At 51.2% G+C, this 27,478-nt stretch overlaps 1 protein-coding gene across 1 annotated transcript; it reads left to right on the top strand.

Annotated features, from left to right (window-relative positions):
- Positions 1-2,590: 2,590 nt before the first annotated feature.
- CDCP2 (CUB domain containing protein 2) lies at positions 2,591-21,812 on the top strand. Its single transcript, XM_060005320.1, has 6 exons — positions 2,591-2,669; positions 10,306-10,653; positions 13,519-13,854; positions 14,880-15,233; positions 18,597-18,775; positions 21,486-21,812. Exons 1-6 carry the CDS (start codon positions 2,591-2,593, stop codon positions 21,810-21,812), a joined length of 1,623 nt encoding a protein of 540 aa, XP_059861303.1.
- The last annotated feature ends 5,666 nt before the right edge of the window (positions 21,813-27,478 follow it).

The raw sequence follows: 27,478 nt of genomic DNA, 5'->3' as shown, positions 1-27,478 counted from the left end.
AGAACTACTGGAGAGCTAGGTGCCCAAAGCAGTGGGAGGGCTGGGCTCCCGGCACAGGTTGGAGGGATTGGCCTCGGACAGGAGGTGGGAACACCTTCCCCAGAGGCTGCGGGGAGGGATGTATGAGCATAAGGTGAGGTCTGTAAGGTGAAGGGGCTCCTGCTTTACTGTTTCCCTTTTTCCCTCCATGGGAAGGGAGGGGGTCATCTGCAGGAGAGGTGGAGATGCACTGTCTCGGGGAGACGGGTGACCGCCTGGGATGGTGTCTGTGGAGAGTCACAGAGAGAGTCACCTGGGGAAACATGGAAAGGCTGGGGGGCGGAGCTGAGACCCTAGACGAGGCTGGAGACCATGAACAATGGGTGCTAATGCTGACTACATGGTGACGGGACTCTGCCCAGCAGCGCCCAGAGGTCCAGACACCCGGCGGAGAGTGTGGCCAGAGGGGCTTGTCCAGCAGATGTCATGAAGGGAGGGCAGGATGACCCTGAGCCTGGAATCTCAGCCCAAGGGGGAAGATGGGGTGAGGAATACGCGAGGTGGGGCAGGGAGAACGGCAGGGAAAGGAGACTGGAGCTTCACGGGCGGGCAGGGAGAGAGGCGCTTGTTCCAGGGGTGGGACAAACACTTAACAGATGAGGGATTCAGGGGGTAACAAGTGGATGCTGTCACAGCCCTGCCCACACCCTGTGGCCTTCACCATTCCCAAGCTTCTGCTGCGACCCCTGGACACTGGGGCATTCACAGGCAGGTTGGAAATGCCTGGGAGAGGATGGCCTCGAGCGGCCGTCCCCCAGGGGCAGCTGGCAGTGGTGGACAAACATGCTGCCTCCTCCTGCCTCACTGAAACACCATCTCCCAGAGGTGCCCTTGGGGGTGGAGCCTCGGTTGCCCACGGTGGTCAGCTGCTGGCTAACATACCCTGAATCGGCTTCTTCTCACTCCCCTCTCCTTGCCCCCCTCCCCTACCTGTGCTTCTGGGGATCACCTCCCAGATAAACGCCTTGTCCTCAACTCCCTGCCACAGGGTCTTCTTGTGAAGCAACTCAACCCACGACAGTGGCTCAAACCCTCTGCACTTCAGCTTCCTCCTCCGCAAGATGGAGAGTCTGATATGTGCCTCTGAGACTGGGGGACACAAGCACAGGTCTGGGAGGCTCAGCACCGTGCCCAGTACTCAGCAGGTGCTGGGTTAGCGCCCTTACTCATACACACAGTAGGTGTTTAATAAAAGCTCCGGTCCCCTCAGACAGCTCAGGACACAGAACCTCTGTTCCTGCCAATCAGGCCCCACCAGTAAGCCAATCCCTCAGGCCTGACCATTCCCGATGCTCTTGGTTGAACATCTTCCAGGTGGCCTCCCTCCCGTGCTGGCAGCAAAGGGCTCCCTGGGGACCTCCTGACACAAGGTTGGGCCAGAGGCAACACGTGGTCTGGAAGATGAACGTCTGAGCTCCTCAGAGGTCAATAAAACTCCTCCTATGCACTGAGCCAGGCACTGGCTTGGGCTTCCCCTACATTATCTCATCTAATCCTCTCCACAAACTGCAGGCACTGCCCTGCTCTCCTGTCATGGTCCAGGAGACTGGGCCTCAGAAAGGCCCCCGCAGCCCAGCAGTGACGGGTAGAGCCTGGATTCAGCCCTTGTCTGTCAAGCCAGAGCCCAGACTCCTCACTGGGAGGCACGAACATGCCATGTTCACCTCAGATGCCCTGTGCCTGGTACAGGCTCTGCACAGAGAAGGAGCTTAGGAAATGAGCCTTGGGCCGGACTGAACCAAATAGGGCTCCTAGAGGAAATTGAAAGATCCTGTTTCCTGTTGGACACGGCGCCCCTGAGGGTATTGCTGCGGCCCAGCTCCTAGCACAGGGCCTGGCACATAGTGATGTTCAAGCCAGGTTTGTGGATCAATAAAAAGGTGAACATTTAATATCCTTGGCCAGAATTTACACTATGGCCCAGATCCATGACCGCGTTAGGAGTTATCCTATACGATTTTCCCATTCTGTTGTCGCTGCTGCATTCTTCCCTTCGCTCTCCCTCTGAGCTCATCTAAGCGTGTCTGAGGGACGCTGTCCCGCTCCCCCATCGGTGGGGGTAGGGGAACCTAGAGCAAGCGCTCACTGTGTGCTTTAGCGAATGTTACCACATTTCATTTCCACAATAGCCCTAGAGGCAGGGCTGAATGGTACCACTGGACAGATGACCTAGAGGAGTTGGATGACTTGTTCAAGGTCACCTGGCCAATTGGAGGCTGACGGGAGATGATCTCAGGTCTGCCTAGCCCCCAAACTCGTGCCCTTTCTCCACCACCAAATTCCCTCCCAGCCCTAAGTTGCTTCCCTTCCCCATCCAGTGTGGCCAGTGCAGACCTCCGAAGTGTCAACCTGGTGACACTAGATCCGTCACCTTAGGGTGGAGTGAGGGAAGCACCTGGGGATCAGCTTACTAATTCAAGGTGCTGATGAATTATTCACACCACCATTAACTTGGAGGCCCTTTCAGCCTCACCTCTCTTTCCCCTGCTCCAGACCCTCAGGTCCTGGCCTGCCCCAAGCTCGGCAGACCTGCGGGGCCCCCAGCGAGGAGATGCTGGCAGAGCTGGAGTTCTGTCTGCTGCTGGCAGTGACACTGCTGAGCCCAGTCCCCAGGGCCCAAGCCATGGAAGGTAGGAGCTGCTGGGGACAGGCAGGAAACCTGGAGGGGGGCAGAGGGGTGGCAGGTAGCAGCGGGGTCTCAGGAGGTTTCCATGTGGAAGGCCAGAAAGCGGAAGGTCCTTTTGGGGGCAGTTGGCCGAGTTGAAGATGTATTGCTTCTGAGATGGGGAAAGACAATATTTATCAAGTGCCCACTGTGTGCTGGGTGCTTTCCACGTATGAATGCATTTAACCTTCACAACCAGCTTCAAAGTGGGTATTAGTCCTCCTTTTTACAGAGGAGGAAACTGAGGAAGAGGGAGGTTAAGTAACCTGTCCAAGATTACATGTTTACCAAGGACGAAGGGAATGGCTCAGAGAACGATTAAAGATTTGTTGTTGGAATGAGTCCTTATTTTCCTCCTGAGGGCCTGATGTACTTTCCCATCGCCAGCCAAGTGAAATCAAAGGCATTCAGTGCCTTCCCAGGTTTGGCTCCAATTTCTATATAACATCCAACCTCGGTTCCCAGAGTCCCTCGGGCATCCCATACTCTGGCAGAGGATCACACCCCCTCCTGGAGATGCTTCACCCTCAGGGCTTTCACCCGCTGTGCCCTCTGCCTGGAAGGTCCCTTTTCTCTTTTTCTACCTGAGAACATCTGGCTCATCCATGAAGCTCAGGTCAAACACCACCTCCTCCAGGAAGACTTCCGTATCCCTTCATCAGCCTCAGAAACTCCCTCCTTGGGGATCTTAGAACCCTCTGCTGGCACCCTGGTCCCGGGTCGCTTTGTGCCGCTCCAGCCCTCTGAGCACTGTGTGCCTGTCTGGGAAACCGGGGCCGTCTTCAAGGGGTGTGTGTGTAGCGGGGGCTCAGCCAGCGGTTGCCAGTGCCTTGTCTTCCTGCAGGTTCAAGGGGGGCTCAGGAAGGACACGTAACTTTCCAGTCACCTAGTTGGTGGCAGAGATGGCCTGGGCACCCAGGTGTCTCACCCCATGCCTGGGTGGTGGGAGAAGCTAACTGTTCCCATTTCTAGCCACTGGGGCTTCAGTGGCCTTGGGGTGACCCTGGAGTTCAGGGTGCCTGCCGGACAAGACCTCTACTTGTGCTGGGACCCAGGGCCTCCTGGGCCACCAGGAGCTCTGCTCCAACCTTCTCACGGCTTTTCCCGTCCAGTGGGCAAGGCTGGGGGAAGGACAAGGACAGGCAATGAACAGGATGTCCCTCTGTCCTCTTGCCATAGAGGCATGAATCAGACATTGCTCCCGCCCTGGCCTGTCCCCAGGGCCAGGCAGGGAGCCCTGATGTGAGCTGGGTGTGCATCTTGTAGCCTCTGCACTGCTTTCTCTCATCCGTGTTCACAGCCGCCCAGCAAGGTCATTATCCCCATTTCACAGATGCGTGAGGCTCAGGTAGGCTAAGTGATTGTGAGTTTGAGCCTTTATTCATGCCATTTCCTCCCTCCAGATCTTCCCCAACTCACAAAGCCTTCTTGCTCCTTCTAGCCAAACTCAAACATCAACTCCCCTGTGTCCCTCCCCCAACAGTGCTGGCCCTGGCAAGACCGCCCCCGCTCCCTCTGGACCCCAGAGCCCGTGTGGCCCCAGCACAATCACGCCACATGGCTTTGTCTCATTTGCCTAACTCCCCCCATCTTACCCCACAACTGGGAACTCCCCAGGAAGGGGCCCGTTATGAGTCAGCACAGGCCTGTACAGGGCACATGCTTGGCAAATGTGTCTCTTACAGGAACTTCGGTTAAGTATATTCTTCAGGATGCTTCTGGTTGCAAGGGACAGAAACCTAATCTGGATGAATTTAAGCAAGAAGAGAAATGCAGTGGCTGGTGCCAGGGAGGCGGGAGTATAGCTGAGCTGGGCAGCTTGGGTTCTGGGACATTCCCTCTTTTCACATGGTTCTTGCCATTTGCTGACAAGCTCTCTCAATGGGCCCTGAGCGGGGTCCACCCAGGGCTCTCACTCCCAGCTTAGGTACCAGGGAGGAAAGGGTTCTCATCCAGGCACTCAGCAGCAGGACTCTGGTGGCACAGGCGCACCCCACAGGCCAGTCACTGTGGCAGTGCTGAGGGCCCCGATTGCCCAGCTAGGATCCTGTGTCCTCCTGTGGGCCTGGGAAAGATGAGGGAGGGTTACCACATGGAGGCAAGGGAAGGGAGCAGTGTCTAAAATTGAGGGCATGTTCTCGCAAGAGGTGAAGGAATGAGGGCTGGGTGGAACAAAACAGGAGATGTCAGCTACAGCAGTAACTTCCCTTTTTGGGCCTCAGTTTTCTCATCTGTTAAATGGAGTCAATAACACCTGCGCTGCCTATTTTATGGGGATATTGTGAGGATGATATAAGATTGTTCACTGATTCATTCACTCAGCAAATATACACTGAGCACCTGCTTTGTACCAGGAGCCCTTCTAGGTGCTTGGGAGACAGCAGAGAATAAAACAGACGAGAATTCCTGCTCTCATAGAGCTTACAGTTTTGTGGAGAGAGACTTGGCAGTGAACCAAACAAATAAGGAAATAAATAGTACATTTGACAGTGATGGGTGCTATGGAGAAAATAAAGCAGAAAAGGGAGAGAAGGGGTACAGGGATGGAGAGAGGATTTCCGTTGTAAATATGATGGTTGGGGAAAGCCTCACTGAGAAGGTCATTTTTTTCAACTTTTAACTATGAAAATTTTCACACACAAAGTGGAGAAAATAGTATAATAAATCCCAATGTCTCCATCAACCATCTTCAACAGTTATCAACATTCTGCCTTTCTTGGCTCTTCTGTCCTACCCCTACCCCCATTTTAGGGGGGCAGATCAGAGAAACTTAAAGACAATCTCAGATATCACACTATTTCACCCATAAATATTTCAGAGTATATCTAACAGATATATAGATAGATAGATAGATAGATATAGATATATAGATATAGATATTCCCAATATTTTTATAATGATATAATAATTATTTAATTTTATCTAATACTCAGTTCATGTTCAATTTTCCCCATTACGGCAAAAAAAAAAAAAAAAAATCCCATTGCGATTTTTTTTTTCAACTCAGAATCCAGACAAGGTCCACACATTGCTTTCAGTTGATATTTGACTTAAGTCTCCCTCCCTCACTCTCTCTCTCTCTCTCTCAGTCTCTCTCTCTCTTTTTTAATCGACTTCTCCCCTGGCAACCACTTTTCTACTCTCTGTTTCTATGAGTTTGACGCTTTAAATTCCACATATAAGTGATACCATGCAGTATTCGTCTTTCTCTGTCTGGCTTATTTCACTTAGCATCATGCCCTCGAGGTCTATCTATGTTGCTGCAAATAGCAGCCTTTTTCAAGGCTGAATAATATTCCATGTCATATGTATCTCCATTCATCTGTTGATGGACACTTAGGTTGTTTCCATATCTCAGCTATTGTGAATAATTCTGCAATGAAGATGGGAATGCAGATGACTCTTTGATACCCTGTTTCCATTTCCTTTGAAATGTACCCAAAGTGGAATTGCTGGATCATATGGAGTTCTAGTTTTAATTTTTTGAGAAGCCTCCATATCGTTTGTCATAGAGGCTGCACCAGTTTGCCTTCCAACCAACTGTGCACAAAGGTTCCTTTTTCTCCACATCGTTGTCAACACTTGTTACTCTCTTGTCTTTTACATAATAGCCATCCTAACAGATGGGAGGTGATATCTCACTGAGGTTTCGATTTGCATTTCCTTGATGATTAGTGATGTTGAGCACCTTTTCATGTACCTGTTGGCCATCTGTATGCCTTCTTTGGAAAACTGCCTATTCAATTTCTCTACTCACTTTATTTTTATTTTACATTTTTAAATTTATTTTATTTTATTTATTTATTATTTTTGGCTGCGTTGGGTCTTCGTTGCTGCACGGCCTTTCTCTAGTTGCGGCGAGTGGGAGCTACTCTTTGTTGCAGTGCACAGGCTTCTCTTGTTGCGGGGTATGGGCTCTAGGCATGCGGGCTTCAGTAGTTGCAGCACATGGGCTCAGTAGTTGCGGCTCGCAGGCTCTAGAGCATAGGCTCAGTAGTTGTAGAGCATGGGATTAGTTGCTCTGCGGCATGTGGGATCTTCCTGCGCCAGGGCTCGAACCCATGTTCCCTGCATTGGCAGACAGATTCTTAACCACTGTGCCACCAGAGAAGTCCTCTACTCATTTTTTTTTTTTAATGGAGAAGCGTTGAAAGCCTTCCTCTTTATATTTATTTATTTTTGGCTGTGTTGGGTCTTCTCTGCTGCGCATGGGCTTTTCTCTAGTTGCGGCGAGCGGGGTCTACTCTTTGTTGAGGTGCGCGGGCTTCTCACTGCAGTGGCTTCTCTTGTTGTGGAGCAGGGGCTCTAGGTGCGCAGGCTTCAGTAATTGTGGCTTTCAGGCTCAGTAGTTGTGGCTCACGGGCTCTAGAGCACAGTCTCAGGAGTTGTGACACACTAGCTTAGTTGCTCCATGGCATGTGGGATCTTCCTGGACCAAGGCTCAGAACCCGTGTCCCCTGCATTGACAGGCAGATTCTTAACCACTGTGCCACCAGGGAAGTCGCTATTGATGGTTTCCTTCGCTGTGCAGAGCTTTTCATTCAATGTAGTCCCACTTGTTTATTTTTGCTTTTGTTGCCTTTGGTGTCAAATCCAAAAAATTATTGCCAAGACCAATGTCAAGGAGCTTACCTCCTATGTTTCCTTCTAGTTGAGTCTTTTTTAATATAACAGTTGTGTCTCCCCCTCCCCCACCTTATTTACTGTTGAAGCACCTGGGTCATTAGAATTTCCCACATTCTGGACTTGACTGAATGTGTCCTCACGGTGTCATTTAGATTGTTCCTCTAGCTTCCATATTCACTCTAACTTATAGACAGATCCAGAGACTCCATTAGATTAAGGTTCCTTTTCTTCCCCCCAAGAAGATGTTACAGGTGTTTCATTAGGGCACCGATTATTCAGTGTTTCACTTTGACGTTGAGACTGGTCAGTGAGTTCAGGGGTTGTTAGCCTGATCCATCCATTATAAAGTTCCCTATAAAGGTAACTTTTTTGGCATTTTTTAATTATAAAAATTTACAAACATTAGCAAAGGTGAAAGAATTTTACAGAAAATATTTACCTACTCAACCAACTAGGTTTTACCTCTCATCATTTACCTTTTTTCTCAGTGATTAGAACAGGCAACGATAATGATGATTCCATTAAGGTTTGCAAAGTTACATTTTTCTAATGTTGTTATTCTTTCTGTAGTCTTCTTTAAATAACAATTTTTCTTCGTCAGCTATTTGGTTATCCTGATATATATAGTTTGTAACAGGAAAGGCAAAGTAAATGCTTAATTCTTTCTTCATGTAGCAAGAAGAAAACGAGTTCATGCCCGAGCAATCTCTAAAGGAAATCAATAAGCTCCTTTTTAATTTCTTTTAGTTGTATTATGAATTCATTCATTTTTATATATTTGATGGGTTTCAAGCCACTGCAATAAATTTTTGTTTTTGGCCACTCCCGGCGGCATGTGGGCTCTTAGTTCCCCAACCAGGGATCGAGCTTGCGCCCCCTGCATTGGAAGCACAGAGTGTTAACCACTGAACTGCAGGTAAGTCCCTGCAATAAATTTTTTTGAAGCTCAAATGATACCTTCTTTAGCCAGTGGGAGCCCCTTCAAGAAGGTTTCTGTGTCTTTTGACACAATCCCAGCAGTTCCAATAGTTTCTTTACTTTCTGGTGTGACAAGATATCCCAAGTGTATTTTGTATATTTACTGCCCTAGACTAACTATTTCTTTAAGGAGCCCTGCTTCATTTTAGTTAGACATAACGATCCTAAGCTAATTTAGTTGGACATAATAATCCTAATCTAAGTCCAAGTGGTACAAATACTACCAGGATATCATTGCTCTTAGGGTTTTGTTTTGTTTTTTTTTCTTTTTTTTTTTCGGTACGCAGGCCCCTCACTGCTGTGGCCTCTCCCGTTGCGGAGCACAGGCTCTGGACACGCAGGCTCAGCGGCCATGGCTCACGGGCCCAGCCACTCCGCGGCATGCGGGATCCTCCTGGACCGGGGCACGAACCCGTGTCCCCTGCATCGACAGGCAGACCCTCAACCATTGCACCACCAGCGAAGCCCCGCTTTTAGGGTTTTTAATGAACAAAGCTAGGAAATTAGTATTTTTAGAAATAAAAATAAATCAAATCCGTACTGATGTTTTCAATTCAAATTAAGGATCTCAAGAGTTCTGCTTAGTTTTTTAATTCTATACTTGTATCGCTCTCCTCTTACACTGCAAATCTTAGTTTCTATTGACATTAACATACTTCCTTTACTCCAATATTTAAAATATTGTAAAATAACAGTATTCACTATTACCACTAATAGTAAGTCTACTGAATATAGTTTAATATTTCTTTGTGTTTCATTTTGTTCTTGGGATCTATTCCACTAGGAAGGTACAGTCAAAATAGTGTATTTCAACATCGTTTGAAATCATTTTTCCCCTGTGAATGTGCCTCCAACTTGACATATAGTTAAGCTTATTTGTTTTAGTTTGGCATATGGGTTACTTAAATATTTTCGATAATTTAAAAATTATATTAAAAATTACTCATGATTATAAAGTTAAAATTATCAAATAAATTGCCTTTAAAGAGGTCTAGCAGTCGCGCCTGTTTCCTCCCCTTGGCTTACATCTTCCTGTGTCAGAGAACAATTTTTATTAGTTTCCTTCCATTGTTTTCAAAATATAAGCAAATATGTACATATAAGAATGTAGTTTTGGGGACTTCCTTGGTGGTGCAGTGGTTAAGAATCTGCCTGCCAATGCAGGGGACACAGGTTTGAACCCTGATCCAGGAAGATCCCACATGTCACGGACCAACAAATCCCGCATGCCATAACTACTGAGCCTGAGCTCTAGAGCCCGCGAGCCACAACTACTGAGCCCACGTGCCGCAACTACTGAAGCCTGCGCGCCTAGAGCTCGGGTTCTGCAACAAAAGAAGACACTGCAATGAGAAGCCTGCATACTGCAACAAAGAGTAGACCCTGCTCGCTGCAACTAGAAAAAGCCCGTGCGCGGCAACAAAGACCCAACGCAGCCAAAAATATAAATTAATAATAATAATAATAAAAATAATGTAGTTTTAACTTTGTAGTACTCTGTGCACATTTTCACTCAGGATGGGAGCAGGTAATATTATTTTTAATTTTCGAATTCCCCAGTGCACATCTCTAGTGCCTAGCAGTTGCCTAAAATTATAGTCTCACCTGACACTTCTTGTCTCCTTTCCCTGCTTTATTTTTCTTCAGATCACTTATCACTAGTTAATATGCTCTATAGTTTCCTTATTATCTTTATTGTTTGTCTTCCCCACCAGAATTTTAGTCTATTTGTTCCTGCTGTAACCCCAGCGCCTAAAACAATGCTTAGCACTCAAACAATATTTCTTGAATGAATAAAAGAATGTTTGGCAAGTATTTGAAGAATAAGTAAATGAATGAACAGCTACATGAATAAATGAATTGACTTAGGGCCATGACCTCATGCTCCCTCATCCCATCCCAAAGAACCCATCCCATCCCAAAGAACCCGCTTTGGAGCTGGGCCACTACCCACAACCCCAGGGCTGACTCTGAGACATTCTTGCCTCTCACCACAGGTGTCAAATGTGGGGGTGTGCTCTCAGCACCTTCTGGAAACTTCTCCAGCCCCAACTTCCCCAGACTCTACCCCTACAACACGGAGTGCATCTGGCTGATTGTGGTAGCTGAGGGCTCCTCCGTGCTGCTCACCTTCCACGCCTTCGACCTGGAGTACCATGACACCTGCAGCTTCGACTTCCTGGAGATCTACAATGGGGCCTCTGGGGACCAGGGCAACCTGCTGGGGAGGTTCTGCGGCCAGGTGCCCCCACCGCCCTTCGCCTCCTCCTGGAACGTCATGTCTGTGGTCTTCCACTCAGACAAGCATGTGGCCAGCCGAGGCTTTTCCGCAGGCTACCAGAAAGGCAAGGGGGATTTGGCAGTGGAGAGGGTGGCCCTGGGTGGGGATGGGGGGAGGGCGGCGGGGTGAGGTGACGGGCAGGGTCTCAGCATCTTAGCGTGTAGGCTGCTCTGTAATCTGGATGCCCCTGCTCTCATAGCTCATGGGACAAAGGCAGCCTCTGTTGGTAGTGGTTTTTTTTTCTGTTGGTAGTCTTGGTGGTTGTGTGTTCCCACCTTCATGGCAACACTCCCCACGTATCCCTCCGTTATTCCGGGAGTCCTCGGATGGTCTCACTGTGCTCAGGAATGAGGCCTCTCGCGCTCTCCTATCCTTGTCCTTCTCACCCCATACATGACATCAGGACACTGGAGGGGACACCGGAGGGGGCACCGTACTGCCACTGCTGCTGATCCCTCTGTGGCATCTCATGTCACAGGCACAGGATTCTCTCCCCCTCCCCATCATGTCCTCGGAGTGGAAGGTGCATGAGCGTCTGCGTGGAGCTGGTGACGCTCTCCCTCCCAAAGCCTTTCCTGAGCTCGCCTCCTATATAGCGATCCCTAACCCCTCCCTCCCCCAGCCAGGCTTGGAGCCTACCCCTCAGGCTAGTGAGGGGAGCAGAGGCTTCACCCTCCTTGCCTTTCTTTCTCCTTGACTCATTCCTCTTTCCTCAGGCTTCTCTGCACAGACTCAGACTTCCTACCTTCTCCCAAGGCCAAAACCAAAGGCCTTCCTCACAACAGCTCAAGCAATAGGCTCCACAGAGGCTCCTGGTGCGCAGGGTTCACCAACAGGAATCAGGGCCGGGGCGAGGGTGCACACAGTTCTATGCCTCCAAAGCCAGACACCAGCTCCCACTGGCTTTGGAGGCATAGTATTGTAGAATGGTAAAACACAAGAACCACAGACCGATCTAATCATAGCAGTGCAGTTTTAGATCCCTAGATTTTTAGAATCATAGGGTATCAAAGTTATAATACCATGTGCAATGTTTTCCAATATTTTTAAAAACAGGAGTACCCTTATATCAAATGGAACCTTATGTTAATCCCTGATATGTAGAAGAGATAAAGGCAGCATTTAAAAAAAATAAATTTTATTTATTTATTTATGGCTGCATTGGGTCATCGTTGCTGTGCGTGGCCTTTCTCTAGTTGTGGTGAGCAGGGGCTACTCATCTTTGCGGTACGTGGGCTTCTCATTGCGGTGGTTTCTGTTGTTGTGGAGCACAGGCTCTAGGCGCATGGGCTTCAGTAGTTGTGGCACGAGGGCTCAATAGTTGTAGTGCGACGGCTCAGTAGTTGTGGCACACGGGCTTAGTTGCTCTGTGGCATTTGGGATCTTCCCAGATCAGGGATCAAACCCGTGTGCCCTGCATTGGCAGGCGGCTTCTTAACCACTGCACCACCATGGAAGTCCCAAAGGCAGCATTTTTGTTGTAAGCATTTATAAGTTCATATTTTTAACATTTACTTATTATAAGCCAATCATTGAAAACATAAGTACATATTGATGGCCTCCGATTAGTTAAATTTTTACATATAAGATATGTGACTGTGGATGCTATCTTTCATTGAATTAAAAAATAGTTTGAATACAGAAAAAGGACATTTACACCAGATGTCTGCAAATAGATGCCCTGGGGCTACCGTGGAGCCCCAGAACACGTTTTTGAAAGTCTCTGCTAAGGGTATTGACAGCAGACGGGATCTCACAGACTGTCAAAACCTGCCCTCTCATTTGACAAACAATACACCTGAGACCAGAGAGGGAATGTGCCTTCCCAAGGTCACACATCTGGGAAGGGGAAACTGGGACAAGAGGTCAAGGCCTGAGCCGCCCAGCACAGTGCTCCGTTCACACAGCCATGCCACGGAGTGGGATTCTGGAGTCTCAGGAGACACAACCGAGTGTGCCCCTCCCTGCTGGTGGCCTCTAGCTAGTCCTGGCATTCATTATCACCTAGCTCCCAGTTGTACTGGCTACACTGGGTTCTAAAGGGCTTTCGCCAGAAACTTATTAAACTCTGCATGCGTCTGAGCCTGGTGGATCCGTCTGAACAGGTCTTATGATTTCTAATATTCCCATGAGGCTCAGAGAGGCTGAGTTACTTGTCCACGGTCACACAGCAATAGAAGACTGAGCTGAGAGGAGACCTGTCTTCAGACGTCAAGCCCATCTCTACTCCTTTAGATCCTCCCTCTAAGCCTCAGTTTCTTCATCTGTTCGGGAGATTTGATAATGTTCCTGGTCTCAGGTACCTCAGCCTCTATGCTCCACTAGCCTGGTAGGAGGGGACAGTGAGACTGATAAGGTCAAGTGCACAGACTCTGAAGTTAGTCAAATCCTGCCCTCCCTGATACCAGGGGGTGACCTGCTGTCAGGGTCCTGCCCTGTCCCTTGGGGCCTTGCCACTGCAATGGTTCTTGCCAATCTCCACATCTCTTTGCTTCAGGGCTTTTTCCGAAGCTTTGGCAGGTCACCTCTACCCCCAGCGGCCCTCAGCCTCGATTCTGGGGAATGCCCCCGCTCCCCCACCCTCTCTCCCTCGCTGCCCATCTGAGGTCCTCTGTCTCTCCCAGATAAACTACTTGGGCTCAAATCCTTGTCTTGGGCTCAGTCTAGGTGAAGCCCAACTCGCACAAGTAAGTTATTTAACTTCTCTCTGCCTCCAGTCTCTCAGCTGTAAAATGGGGGAAACCACCGTGCGTTCCTCATGGGGTTATGGTGATGGCCTAGAAAGATGGCCTGTGCCTGTCGCTTACCAAGCGCTCAGTGGGTGGTGACAAGAATCCCGTGAACACCTGTGGGCGTGGCATTTCCCAAGGGAGGAGATGGGGGAGCCACAGGGAGGGAGAAAGTTTGGTTCAAGCGGGCTCCTTTGCAGATGTGTGTGGTGGCGTCCTGACGGGCCTGTCGGGGGTCCTCACCAGCCCCGAGCACCCCAACAACTACCCCAACAATGTGGAGTGCCGCTGGGTGATCCGAGCCTCTGGCCCCGCCACCGTCAAGCTGGTCTTCGTGGACTTCCAGGTGGAGGGCAGCGAGCAGTGCACCTACGACTACGTGGCTGTGCTTGGGGGGCCCGGCCCCGCCCATGGGCACCACTACTGCGGCAACTCCAGGCCCCCCACGCTCGTGTCGCTGGGCCACGAGCTGCAGGTGGTCTTCAAGTCTGACTTTAACATCGGGGGCCGGGGCTTCAAGGCCTACTACTTCTCAGGTAGGAGGGCCGGAGCTGCACGCTGAGTGCCCTGTGTGTGCCGGGCTCCTGCCTCCCCGTCACGCCTGTGGCAGGGTGGGGAGGGGTTGTACTCTTCTGCCTCTGGGCCTTACACTTCCTGCTTTTCTCTGCCTGAAATGTTCTAGCACACCCTCTCCCGTCTGGCCGATGCCAAGGCACAAGCATGTCACCTCCTCTGGGAAGCCTCCTTGATTCACTCAGAATTATTCCCTTCCTTCAACTCCTTAGAGAAGTTTTCTCATAGCGATGATCTAACACATCACTTCTGTACCTGGTTTGCATGCTGATTTCCTCTGCTTGACTGTGAGTTCCTATGGACTTATCTTTGTACCTGCTACATAGAGGGTGTTCAATTAATGTCTGTATGAATGAATGAATGAACCCTTGGGAATTAAACTGTCTAGTGGAGGAGATAGAGAAGGAAACAGACAATGACAATGCACTGTAATCTGTGCTGTCTAACAGTAAGAATCATGGATGACTTCCTGGAGGAGGAGAGAATTGAGCAGTGCTTTGAAGGTGTTAGCCAGTGGCAGAAGAAAGGGAAGAGTGTTCCAAGCAGAGGGATGAGCATGTGCAGAGGCACGGAGGACAGAGAGGATTTGTGTGCTTGTACTACTAGGAAATATTTGGTGAGGCTGGAAGGTAGGGCTGGATGAGGGGCAGGGAGAAAAAGGGCAAGGTCAGGTCATGAACCACCTTGTCTGTCAAGTCCAAGTTGGACTCAACTCCGAGGAGAGGTATTAGGCATTGTTATTGAATTCCTATCAGGGTCAACACTCATGAAATGGTTTACCAATTGGAATGACAGTCTCCGCTTTCAGCTAGTTTCAGTTTAAAGCAGGCTTTGGGATCAGTTGTCTGGTTTTCTGGCCATGGTGCCCACAACCTGCCAGGGTGGTTTAAGGACCCTATAGCGCCTACTGCCCAAGCTGTAGCTGCAGAGGGTGACAGTCTCCACCCTTCTCACCATTGCTCCTTCTGTCCTGCTCTCCCCAACCCAGGAGAATGCCAGGAGGTATACACGGCAGTGCGGGGCAACTTCTCCAGCCCACAGTACCCCAGCTCCTACCCCAACCACATCCGGTGCCACTGGACCATCCGCCTGCCTCTTGGCTACCGGGTCAAAGTGTTCTTCCTGGACCTGGAACTGGAGGGCCCCAACAGCCTGACCAAGACCTGTGACTTTGACCATCTGGCAGCCTTCGACGGGGCCAGCGAGGAGGCGCCCCTGCTGGGCAGTTGGTGTGGCCACCACCTGCCACCACCGGTCACCTCGAGCCACAACCAGCTCCTGCTTCTGCTGCACACAGACCGTAGCACCACCCGCAGGGGCTTCTCTGTGGCCTACATTGGAGGTCAGCTGGGGTTGAGGGTATGGGCGTGCTGGTGGGGGAAGGTGAGGCCGGGGTTCCTGGTCTTTGCAGCCTCCTTCCTCCATCTCACCAACTTCTCGGTTGGCTGCACCACTGCGGACTCCCGTCCTGGGACCTCTGAGGCTATATCAACGTGGCCCTTGCTTATTTTCACTATTACAGTGCCCTATTTTTCCAGCTTCTAAATCCACAATTCCTAATTCCTCCCTATCTGTCACCTTCCTCCATGGGCCCCTGGCCTCTCTTGTACTATGATTAATCCTCTGTATCCAGGGATAATACACAAGATATGGTAATACTATTTATGGGAAACAATTGATATAATCATGGAGATGCTGACCAACCTTGCTTGTACAGTCATAAGTCCTGACTGACAGTGGTTTGAAAAAATGACCTTTGGTTTCCTTGCACAACAAGAAGCCTAGAGCTAGGCAGCTGCTGTATTGGTTCAGGGACTCAACAGTGTCCCAGCTGATATGTCTGGGATTCTCTTGACCTCATGACCACAAGATGGCTGCCACAACTCCAGACATCATGTCCATGTTCAAGGCTGGAAGAAGGTAAGGGAGGTGCCAGCCACAAATGTTCCTTTATCAGGAAAGTAAAAGCATTTTCGGAAGCCCTCAAAAGACTTCTTCTTGTTCTCATTATTTTGAACTTGGTCATATGGCCATGCCTAGCTGAAGAGCTAGGGAACTTGGCACTCAGCTTTTCCATCCTCCATAGTGCTAGTTAGATCTGCCAGCTGACAGCAGCTATCATCTATCCCCTCCTCTCATCATCCTTCCCTGGGCCACGGTCCCAGAAATGCCTGTGCTCTGGACCCATTTTGCCCTCTGCCTGACGAGGCTAGAGCCTCTTGTTGTGCAGGTGCAGAAACAGAGGTGCAGAGAGGAAACAACTTTCACTGCTGTCACACGGGTAGTGGCACAGCCAAGGCTAGAACTCACACCCTTGCCTTTTGTGTGGCTAAGCAGGGCCTGGGGAGGAGGCCCAGGACTGAGCTCAGACGGACGGGGGCCTCAGCCAAATGCTGCCATTTACTGACCATCCAACGGTGCTCACCTGTGGGAGGAGTTGATGGATGCTCTAGATAGGCGGTCGTTAAGATGAAATGAGGTAACACAGGTCACAGTGCCTGCCTCCGAGGGCATCCTTGATGAGTGTGGATTTCTTTCCCTTATGTGTCTCAGTCCTGGTCTGCATTCAAAAGATCTTTCCTCAGGACTTCCCTGGTGGTCCAGTAGTTAATACTCCATGCTCCCAATGCAGAGGGCACAGGTCTGATCCCTGGTCAGGGAACTAAGATCCTGCATGCCACACAGTGCAACCAAAAAAAAAAAAAGTCTTTCCTCTTCTTTCTTTCTTCCTTTCTTTCTTCCTTTCTTTCTTCCTTTCTTTCTTCCTTTCTTTCTTTCTATTTATTTTTGGCTGTGTTGGGTCTTTGTGGCTGCACACGGGCTTTCTCTAGTTGCAGCGAGCGGGGGCTACTCTTCGTTGCGGTGCGCAGGCTTCTCATTGCAGTGGCTTCTCTTGTTGCGGAGCACAGGCTCTAGGCGTGCGGGCTTCAGTAGTTGTGGTTCGCGGGCTCTAGAATGCAGGCTCAGTAGTTGGGGTGCATGGGCTTAGTTGCTCTGCAGAACGTGGGGTCTTCTTGGACCAGGGCTCGAACCTGTGTCCCCTGCATTGGCAGGAGGATTCTTAACCACTGTGCCACCAGGGAAGTCCTTCTTCCTCTTTCCTTACCCATGTGCAAGAGGAGTTTGGGGGCCCAGGGATGGTTAAGGAAACGGTAGAGCTGCAGCAAGCTAGTGGCAGCAAAGTGACCTGGGCAGACGCTCCCTCTGTGGGCCTCAGTTATCTCCATCCATAAACCTGGAGGAGAGCTGTCCCTCTGTTAGAGTGACCCCTTTCCCAGAGTGCACTCAGAGAGCCAGGTGCCATGGGGCTCTGCCCCATCTAGCTGGCAAGTCGCTTTCTCTCTGCGGGTCTCAGTAAAATGAAAATATCAACTGAAGGAGCTGAGAAGTCCCTTTTACTCTGCTGATCTTATTTCTGGTCCTGGGTCCTCTCCCAGCTGTGTGTGATCTTGGACAAGCTCCTTCTCCTTTTGGTGCCTCCAGAGACACCTCCCCGATGGCTGTGGGAGCCCAGGGTCAGACACTGCACTAGTGCTGGGCCAGGCTCCAGATGTGGCCCAGGCTGCAGGCGGCCTCCCAGCTGGAGGACAGCCTCGGCATCAATCAGGGGTGACACACAGTTCAGCATCACCAAGATCATCGTGGGAGACGGCAGGCCCATAAATCCCCGACTGCCCAGACACCAGAGGCTGATATATGTCTGAGGCATTTCCCGGAGAGGGGTTGAGACTTCCAGGCCTCTGCCTACCAGCTCTTTCCTTTTCCTCCTGCCAGCCACCCAGCTTCCTTCCCCCTACCCTCCCCCCTGCCCCAGCACGCACTGCCTCCGTACACACACGCGTGCACGCACACACAGGCTCGCACGAGCCCAGACACTTAGAGTCACACAGGCCTGGCTGGGAGGGGCTGCAGGGAGCCACCACATAAGGTGGAGAGACCAGGAACTGTGGGATCTTACAGACGCAATGATTAACATCCTGGCTTAGCCACTGCCGACAATTTCACCTCTCAGAGCTCCGGGTTCCCAAACTTTCAAATGCGTTTAGTCATGTCCACCTCAAGGCGTCATCATGAGGAGGGAGAGTGGGGCTTCCTTCACCACCCTTTTCAAACTGCAGCCACTGCAACCCTCACCCACACACGTTCTGCTCTCCTCGCTCCCCGTCTTTCTTCTTTGCTTGATTTCCCTTCGGACTACTCTGACGCTTAGGTGTATATTACATATTTACTGCCTCCTCACTCAACTAGAATGTGAGCTCCAAGAGGGTAGGCATTTGTGGCTGGTTTTTCTCTTGTGTTTAGAATAGCGCCTGCACATAGTGGGCCATAAATACTTCTTAAATGATTGAATGAATTGCCTGGTATATGGCAAACATGATCAGCCAATAATAGCTTTCATTATGATTAAGAATATTCATTCATTCAGTCAGTCAGTCGTTTATTCAGCATTCGCTGCACCTGCCAAGCCCTGTGTTGGGCTCAGAGGGCGCTGAGAAGTAGGCAGGGGGCCTGCCCTGGAACTCATAGTTTGATGGAGTTAAATGGAGTAACGCGTGTAAAACGTCCTCGTAGGACTGCTTAAGAGCCATCCCCTCTCTGGGCCTCGGTTTTCCACCCACCACCCTTTGGATAGGGGCTTGGAGAGGGTGGGGGTCAGACCGCCTGCCCCCATGGCCTCCAGCTCCCCACTCCCGTCCATCCTCAGTGGTCCCCATGAACGTGAGTTGCTCCCGCACGGACTTCCAGATCCTGATCTCCGCGCAGGCAGTGGCCCCGTTAGAACGGACCAAAGTCTACCTGGGCAGCCGGAGCTGCGCTGCTCAGGAAGTCGGCAGCAACTTCCGGATCCAGGCCCGCTTTGACACCTGCGGCACTGAGTCTCAGGTAGGGGCTGGGGGAGGAGGGCGTGCACGAGCCTGGATGCAGAACTCAGCCCCTCTTGATTTTACCTCAACACGCTTGCTCAGTGTAGACACAGCAAAGAACTCAGGGGAGACAGAGAAGGGGTGTCCTGCTGCACAAGCTGGTGACGACCAAAAGCCCCTACTGGAGGCCCCTCCCTCAAGGTCCTGTGAACTGACTGTTCCTGGGGGCCTTCCTGCTGCCCCCCCTCCCCCCTGGAGCTCCCCAGGGCCACCCGGCCCCCACCCCTCTAACGCACAGAGCTGTTTGGGTGCTGCTGCCTCCTGCCCACCCCCCCCCAACCTTGCGATCCAAATCCCTCGCTGGGCTCCGCCAAACAAAGGGGCCCTTCAAGAGACAGGATCCGCCTCCCTCCAAAGGCAACGAGGTGTACAAATGAAGTTCTACTAGCCTTGTATTTCGGAGGCCTAGAACCCAGGCTTGGGGCCCTCAGAGTCACCTGGTAGTGGCCCGGGAACCCTGGACGTTTGGATTCTCAGGGACAGGTTGGGAAGGGGAAAGGCGGAGAAGGCACAGTGGTCTCCATCAGGGACAACACCCCAGCCTTGGTGACGAATCTGGGGATTCGTTAGACTGTCTTGGCAGAAATCACGTGCTTTCCAGCAACCGTATTTCCCCACCACCCAACATTAACCGAATGTATGCCTCTGGCCCCTCCAGTCCACCCTCTGCTTCCCCAGCCTCCTGGCGGCCATCATCCTTTTCACCTGAGCAGAGGAGAAGTGGGAGTCAGTCTTAGCTGCCAGGATAATCTGCCTTCACCTCTACACCATGCCCTAAGTCCCCTTGGGGTTTTCTCTGGGGGCCGAACCACGTTCCATAGAGTCATAAAATGATGGAGACAGAGAACCCCAGAAGCAAGGAATCATGAAATCTAGAACAAAGAACTCACAGACACTCAAGGTCTCAAAGTCACAGAACCACCACTAGAACCTGGAGCCACATAATCGTAGAATCTTGGCATCAACATCATGGAAACATAAAAACTGAGAGCCTCAGACTCATGGATTCTTAGTGTAACACTTGTAAGTCCTAGACCCATGAGGACCAGTCTCTGCATTGAGTTGCTTTCAAAGATGCACAGTTCAAATGGCCAAAAGCCATGACAGCCTATCTGTGCATCTCTTAAGAACCACAGAGACTTGATTTCATGACCGTAACACCACATTCGTGTGGACTTTCTTTCCTCCTCAAGTCTCACTCATCAAAACCCCATGAAACTTCCCCGCACACCTGTTTTGTGTGATTTTTCCCTCCCTTCTTTATTATATGGATTCACTTCGGCCCTTTCGCTAGGTCCCCTTCCACTCCCAGGTTCTGCCTTTCTTTTTCCGATTCTGTGTCACAAAAGTCCAGGACACCGGTTCTCCTCAGAGGGTGTGGTGGTAGACAGGCTGAGGGCACAATGCAGGAGGCTCCTCTGGGGACATGGACTCAGAGCTTTTGGGAAGCCCAGAGTTGGGAGAGACCCCCAAGGTCATCTGGTCCATGAAACTCCAGATCCATGATTCCCCTTCACTGCCTTCCCCAAAAGGACCACCCAGCGTCCAACGATGGCAGCTTCCTGCAGGTCACGCCCGTTTGCTCTGTTCTGGGCAGCTTTGGATTTTAGAGAAGCCTCAGCTCAGAAGAGCCATGACTGGACGGGGCAGTTGGGCGGCCTGAGGAGTGTAACGGCTGCTCTAGATTAGGGGTGGGTGGGGAGAGTAGCCCAGCATCACTGCAGCACCCGATCCAGACCACACCAGACTGCCCGTCACAATGCTGTCCCTCAGTCCCCAGCCCAAACACTCCACTGTCTCAGGGCGTCCTAAGTCCTGCCTCCTTCATCCATGGGGGTGGGGAGGGCAGAAGTGTGACGGGCTCCCCACATCACACTCCTCAATGGCTCTTCCCAACCCCAGGGTGGTGCTACTGGGCTGAACAGCACTCAGCCACAGGGACACATAATTGCTGCAGACATAATTGGGCAAAACGATTCCATAAGGAAAGTCAAGTAACACCAGGGACAGAGCATCTAACTGGGAGGCAGGAGACTCGGCTTCTGGATCTAGCTCTGGGCAAATTACTGCCTTTGCAGTAGCCACATCTGTAAATTGCCAAGGAAGGGAGATTGAACTAGATGTCCTGAAATTCCCCTTTGGTTCTACAGTCTTTGGTTTGAGTGAGGTGTGATGGCTAAGAGCACAGTTAAGAATCAGGCAGATCTGGAAGAGAATACGTTCCCTGTCAACTGTGTGCTGCGTGACCTCAGACAAGGGATTTAACCTCTGGGCCTCATTTTCCTTATCTGGCAAATGGGGGTATTAATGGTACCAATAAGAGAAGGTTGTTGTGAGGATTAAATGAGATAATGCCCTTAAAATGCAGAGCCTGGAACATGGCGAATGTCCCTGTTGTTACTGTTACTGTCTTTCATAGACACCACGTCCTTCAAGCCAGAGCAAGCACTGACCCATCAAGTATATATTGTCTTTTCAGACACCGTCGTAGTGCCTCTTTTACAGGTGGGGACACAGGCTCTGAGTGGGAAGGGAGTCAGTAGCCAAGCTGGGACTGGAAACCAGGCTCTGGAGTTGTGCCCCCTTGGCACTCAGTGCCTACACATCCAGGGGAACAGGGTCAGCCCTGGCCCCTTCAGGTGTGAGCAAGTGCCCCTTGACCCCCACAGAGAAGAAATAACACTTCAGTGATCGTCAGCGTGCTGTACATCGACTTCTCAGCCGGTGGGCAGGAGGATATCCACGAATACGAGGTCCGCTGTGAGCCGAGGCGAAAGGAGGCCTCTGTCCACCTGCTGTCCGGCTCCCACTGGCTTGGGCCCTATGCTGCCACGGCAGAGCACCTTCAGGAGGCACCACCCAGGGACGAGGCAGAGGCACTGGAGGGCCCCGTGGCCATGGTGGCCCAGGACACCAGTGACATCATCTTCCTGGGCCTTTGCATCCTGGCTGGAGTCCTCATGGTCATTGCCATAGTGGTCCTGATGCTGCTGTAAGCAGGGAGGGTAGGGAAGTGGCATCTGGCATCCCTGGGAGGCAGCTTGGGCACCCTACAACAGGGGCAGGACCAGGCCTTGCTGACTTTATGATGACCATGGGCAAGTCACTATCCCCCTCTGAGCCTCAGTTTCCTGGGGACCTTTACTCTGCCCTGCTTATCTCACAGGGCTGGCGTGAGGCTCAGAGAAGAGGATGGATAAGAGCTGCGTAAACTATAGCATGCCATGCATGTGTGTGCAATTGTTGTTGTTGTTGTTATTAATTTTGAAGATTTTCTGCTATAGAAAAGAACTCTGCTGTGTGTATTTGTCAGCATAGATAGTTGTGGTCACTGGCGACAGAGTTGATAAAACTGATTTGTTCTATAACTTGTATGACTGCTTCACCAGCTCAGGATACCAATAAGACCCCTCCTAATGTTCTGACTAATTGTTCATCTTAAGCATTCATTAGCAGGAAGTTCGGTATCCATCCAGGGGCCTCCACTCTCCTGAACTGATCCAGGAACCCTGAGGACTTGATCTAAAGCAGATTAGTCCTGCCTCCAAACTCCAGGAACAGAGAGAAAGGAAGCTGAAACCCCACCTAGTGCTGTTGCTTTAGCCCCTGCCACATGGTGGCGCTGTTGAAGACTGGTCTTGGGCATCCTGGTGGATGCCTGTCCACCGGATGGACAGACCCCTAGAGTATAAACCACAGGCAGGCCCATACTATGCTCAGTAGTGAGGCTGGAGGCTGAGGACTGGTGTCTCTTTCATGTTGGTATTTTTCCTTAAATAAACCATGATCCTTGACTGAAAAACTGATTGAAGTCCCATGTGTCTCTGTCCTCACCCTGATGTTGAGCCCAGATTACTAGCCCATCCTTCTCCTCCAGCTGAGCTCTCTTTTGAGCCCTCTGGACTTTCTCCTGCCATTGGACTTCACTCAGAGCTACTCCAGTCCACCCACATTTTTCTAAGTTCACACCACAGTGACCAGGGGTTGGATTTCCAATGCTTCCCTGTGAGAAGACCTCTGGCATCCTTATGCGAATTGGTCCAGCACTCCCCAGAGCCCTATATATCAAGAAGTGGAGGGCTTCCCTGGTGGCGCAGTGGTTGAGAGTCTGCCTGGCAACGCAGGGGATGCGGGTTCGTGCCCCGGTCCAGGAAGATCCCACGTGCCGCGGAGCGGCTGGGCCCATGAGCCATGGTCGCTGAGGCTGTGCGTCCGGAGCCTGTGCTCTGCAAGGGGAGAGGCCAAAGAAGTGGAGCAGTCTTGTTAATGAAAAATAAACAAAAAATACATTTATAATACATGAATTTCCCCTGTTCACCTTTATATTTGCATAATGAATCACTTTCATAATAACAAAAATCTCCAAATTGACCGTGCCGACCACTGACATCAATTTAAAAAATTGTAGTCCAATTACAATCCCTTCAACAATCCAACAAACATCCACTGGTTTCTAGCCTTGTGCCTATTGCTGCGACAGGCTCCAGGCATACAGAGGGGAGCAAGTCAAGAGAGATTGCTGACTTCAAGAGGCTTACAGTCAAGTGTAGCCAAATCAGGGACAGGGAGGGCAGAGAAGTTGGTAATTTGCAGAGAAAAGACCTAGAGAGAAAAGAGCTGATATAGCAAGAAATGAATCAAGCAAGGGAAAAAGAGTAGCCTGCACATTGGGAGAACTGGGTTCAAGTCCACACTCTTCTTTTTAATTGAGTGAGCCTGAGCGAGCCACTTTGATGCTATGAGCCTTGATATACCCACCTGCAGAATGGGACCAAAGTTCCAGGTCTGTTGTGAGGGCATAGCAACATGATGAATTAGAGGTCTGTCAGGGTCTTGAGCCAGCAGGAGACTCTGGGGTGTTTGGAACAGAGGCCCCAGCCTCTTCCTCTCCCATCCACTTCTTGCTCTCAGACTCCTCCAGCCGCTGAGCCAGGCTTCCTTCACCAGCCTGAGTTGTGAACACCTCATAAACTTCCCAGGTCTCAGTTTCCCTGTCTGGGCAGGACTGGACACACAGCATATACTCTCTGAGGATGACCTTGGGTGGGGTTCTGCCTCCCGGGCCCATGAGCTGGGTTTTGGGGTGGCAGCGGGAACTAAGCTTGCCTTGTCCTCATCAGGTCATCAGATGGGGGAGACGATAGGCCAGCCTGTGGCAGGGCCAAGGGCGTCTGCGCACAAAGCTGGGAGACTCGATCTCCACCCTCAGCAGCTGATCTTCAAGGGCCCCAGCACGGAGGCTGGAGCTGCGCCTCTGCGGACAGACCACCCGGGTTGAACTCAGGCTCCGCTACTTGCTAGCTGTGTGACCTTGGGCAGGTCACCTCATCTCTTTGAGCTGCAGCCTTCTACCGGCAAAGTAGGAATAATAATAACACTGACTTCATCAGTCCATTGTGGGGATTAAATGAGATAATGCATGACAGTGCCCGCCCATGGAAGGAGTCAGCAAAACTCACTTATTACCATTGACCTATGAGTCAATGGTAATGAGCAAAGGCTCTGGCCTCGAAACCCAAGTTCTAGGCCCAGCTTTGCCACTGACTTGCTGTGTGACCTTGGGGGAGCCCATTTCTTTCTCTGGCCTCAGTTTCCCTATTTCCAAAATGTGGCAGGCATCGCTATCACCCCCAGCACCATCACTTTCATAGCTACTATTCTTAAGCACCCCTACATGGCAAGGGTTTAAGATATATCCTCCCACTTAAGCCACCTTGTGAGGCAGACATAGTTGCCCCCATTTTACAGATGAGGAAATTGAGGTTTGGGGAGGGAAAGTGCTGTGCCCAAGGTCACATGGCTATGACATGTTGAAACTAGGTTAAGAGGGACAGTTCTTCCCTGTGCTGGGGGGACTATGCAGCGATCTGGGGCCTCTTGGGACCCCAGGCCAATGCTCTGAAACACGAGGGCTGTACCTGCTTGGGTAAGGACTGGAATGGCAGAGAAAGAGAGGATGGTTTTATCTTCCCGATCGTGCCCAGATACTGCCGTTCCCAGCCCTCTGGGCAGCCAGTGCATTGATCATCTTGCAGGAAATGACAGTCTTTATGACAGCATAGTGTCTCCAGAAATGAAAGGGCTGAAATGATACCCATTAGCCAGTGCGCCTTGGCCCTGGAGGTATCGGGCACGGGGGGTGGAGGGGGCGGGCATGGCGCAGGTTTCCAGCTCACCTACCATTTCCCCTTTTCAGAGGGTAGGGGGCTGTGGGAAAAGCCAGGCTTAGACCCCAGGTCCCTCTCTATTGGCGTATGGCCTTGGGATGTGCCTCCCCCCAGCCTGGAGCTTTGGTTTCTCCTGCCAGCCTGTCCCTGTAGGGCCGATATTATTGATGAGGAAGCCCTTGGCAAATGGCTGTGCTGGTCCTGGGAAAACCTCTCCTGGCCTGCAGGTCAGGCAGACCTGGGTTCCTTTCCAGTTCTTTCTCTGACTCTATGTGACCTTGGGCAAGTTGCTTAACCTCTCTGAACCTCAGTTTCTTCATGTGTGGAATGGGGGTAGAAAAACCCTCCTCATGAGGCCATTGTGAGGACTGAGAGAACAAGGGGGTGTGCCCCACATGGGGCCTCCTCCTGGACCTTTCAGGAAGTTGTTGCTGGCCGGCCCTGGGCTCTTCTCACATCCCAGAGCTGGAAGGGCCTTACAAGAAAGCAAGTTCCCACCCACTCCTAGGAGTCTCCCCTGCACCCAACCTGCCCTGGCCTCCCGGCTTCCCTGCTGTTCATCAATAGACCGAGGTCGTTCCCACCCACAGCCTTGCTCGCTCCTGGTCCCGCTGTGTGGAAAGTCCTTGCACCGAACGCCCCCTGACCTGGCTCCTGCACAACCTTCTCTGCCCAGTGGGCCCCCAACCATGTATCTAAAACTGCACCTCCACCCCGTCACTTGGTACCCCTTTGCTTTGCTTTGTCTCCTTCACAGAATGAACTGTCACCCGAAATGATGTGAGGAGTGCGCTTACTTTTGCCTGTTTACGCCCGCTTCCCCTCAGTGCAACGCCAGCTCCGTGAAGTCTGTCTTCTTCAGAGCCTGGTACACGTGGCCTTCAGTGAGCACTTGTGGTTGAATGAGCGAACAAACAAGTGAATGAATGGACGATTTCACACAACTCCCTTCGTTCGACCCCACGTGTGTGGCAGTACGGGTACTTTGGTGCTTTCTGAGTCAAGGACACTTCCCATGTCTTCTGTGTACTGCATCTGGGCGCAGAGATGAAGACTGGTTCAGACACGACTCCTCCCTTCAGGAACTCACATCTGGGGGGACGAGCCAGCTGTAAGGCACACAGTGCTCAAAGGGACGGTACCAGCTATGTCAGTCAGGGTTGGCAGGAACCAGCGGATAGCCCACTGAATTCAGGAGTCTGAAGCGTGTTTAATAAAGGGGCTGTTTACAGATGTGCGGGCGGGTGCAGAGAAACCACAGGGGAGTGTGCAGAACCTGGGGCTAGGTAACCGTGGGGTCCTTACTGTCCTCTGGCTTGAAAGGTGAGGAGAGGAGACTTGTGCTTGGAGGGACACAGCCAGCCAGGGGACCCCTGGCTCCTCCTGCCCTCTAGTCTTCCCGGGAGACTGTGGGCTCCTCACTGGCTGAACCCAGAGGGAGGGGAACAGAGCAGGGTGGAGAAGAGTGACAGTGGATCTGGAGACTAGCACAGAAATAAGCCAAGTACTTTCCTCTCAAAGCCTTTTGGGAACAAGACAGGGTTAAACTTGTGCTAGAGGAGCCCAGAGAGACTCATGGCGCCAGGAGGCTCAACAGACGGAGGAGGAGGAATGGCATCCAGGCACAGGGAACTGCATGTGCTAACAGAGGCATGAAGGAGCACATCATGACTGGGAGGCAGGAAGGGTGCGGCGGGCAGGGGCTGGGAGGGATGCCGGGGGGCGAAGCTGGAAAGGCAAGCTGGGAAGTTATTATTTAGGGCACCTGGATGACACCAGCTGCTTCTCTCGGAACAATGATGGAAGCAGCCCCTGTGTCCTTGGCTTCAGAATGAAACCCACTGGTTTCATCAATGACGCTCTTAGCTGTCATTGATGTCTTCTCCTGGGACACAGCCCACCACGTAGAAGGGCTCTTAATCTGTTGGCACCACGCAGGTTGTTGGGGGGTAAACCAGCTTAGCACCGTGAGCTGAACCTTAGCTTCATGGCTGTCTCTGCCGCTTCCTGGTCAAGTAACCTTGGTTTGTCCATCCACCAGTTCTCTGGGTCCCCTTCAAGAGGCACTTCCCCAGCACCCACCACAAGCCAGGACCTGGGCCAAGGCTCTGGTGTCCAGAGAGGAATGAGGCACAGGTGGTGTCAGGAGCTGGACTTGGGAGTAGGATTCCCATCTTAGCTCTGCCACTAGCTTCCACAACCTCTCCAAATCCCAATTTCCTCATCTGTGAATTGGGAATCATAGTAGAAGCATTTTTTGGAGTTTACTCTATTCCAGGCATTTTTCTAGATTTTTTTTTTTGCATTTACTTTCTCCTTTAATTCTCTAAACAGTAATTATTATTATTATTTCCTCAAAGAAACAGTGGAGGGAGGATTGAAACCCAGGCGCTAGGTCTGTCTGCAGAGCCCAGACCTTACAGTAGAGAAGGTGAGGAGAGTCAATGAGAAAAACAGATAACAACTGGAACTCACGCTTGTAGCTGTAACAAAAC

This window comes from Delphinus delphis, chromosome 1 (assembly GCF_949987515.2).
Source record: "Delphinus delphis chromosome 1, mDelDel1.2, whole genome shotgun sequence".
Lineage (NCBI taxonomy): Eukaryota > Metazoa > Chordata > Mammalia > Artiodactyla > Delphinidae > Delphinus > Delphinus delphis.
Note: the sequence above shows the minus strand (reverse complement) of the source record. Positions and strands in the feature narration are given on the sequence as shown.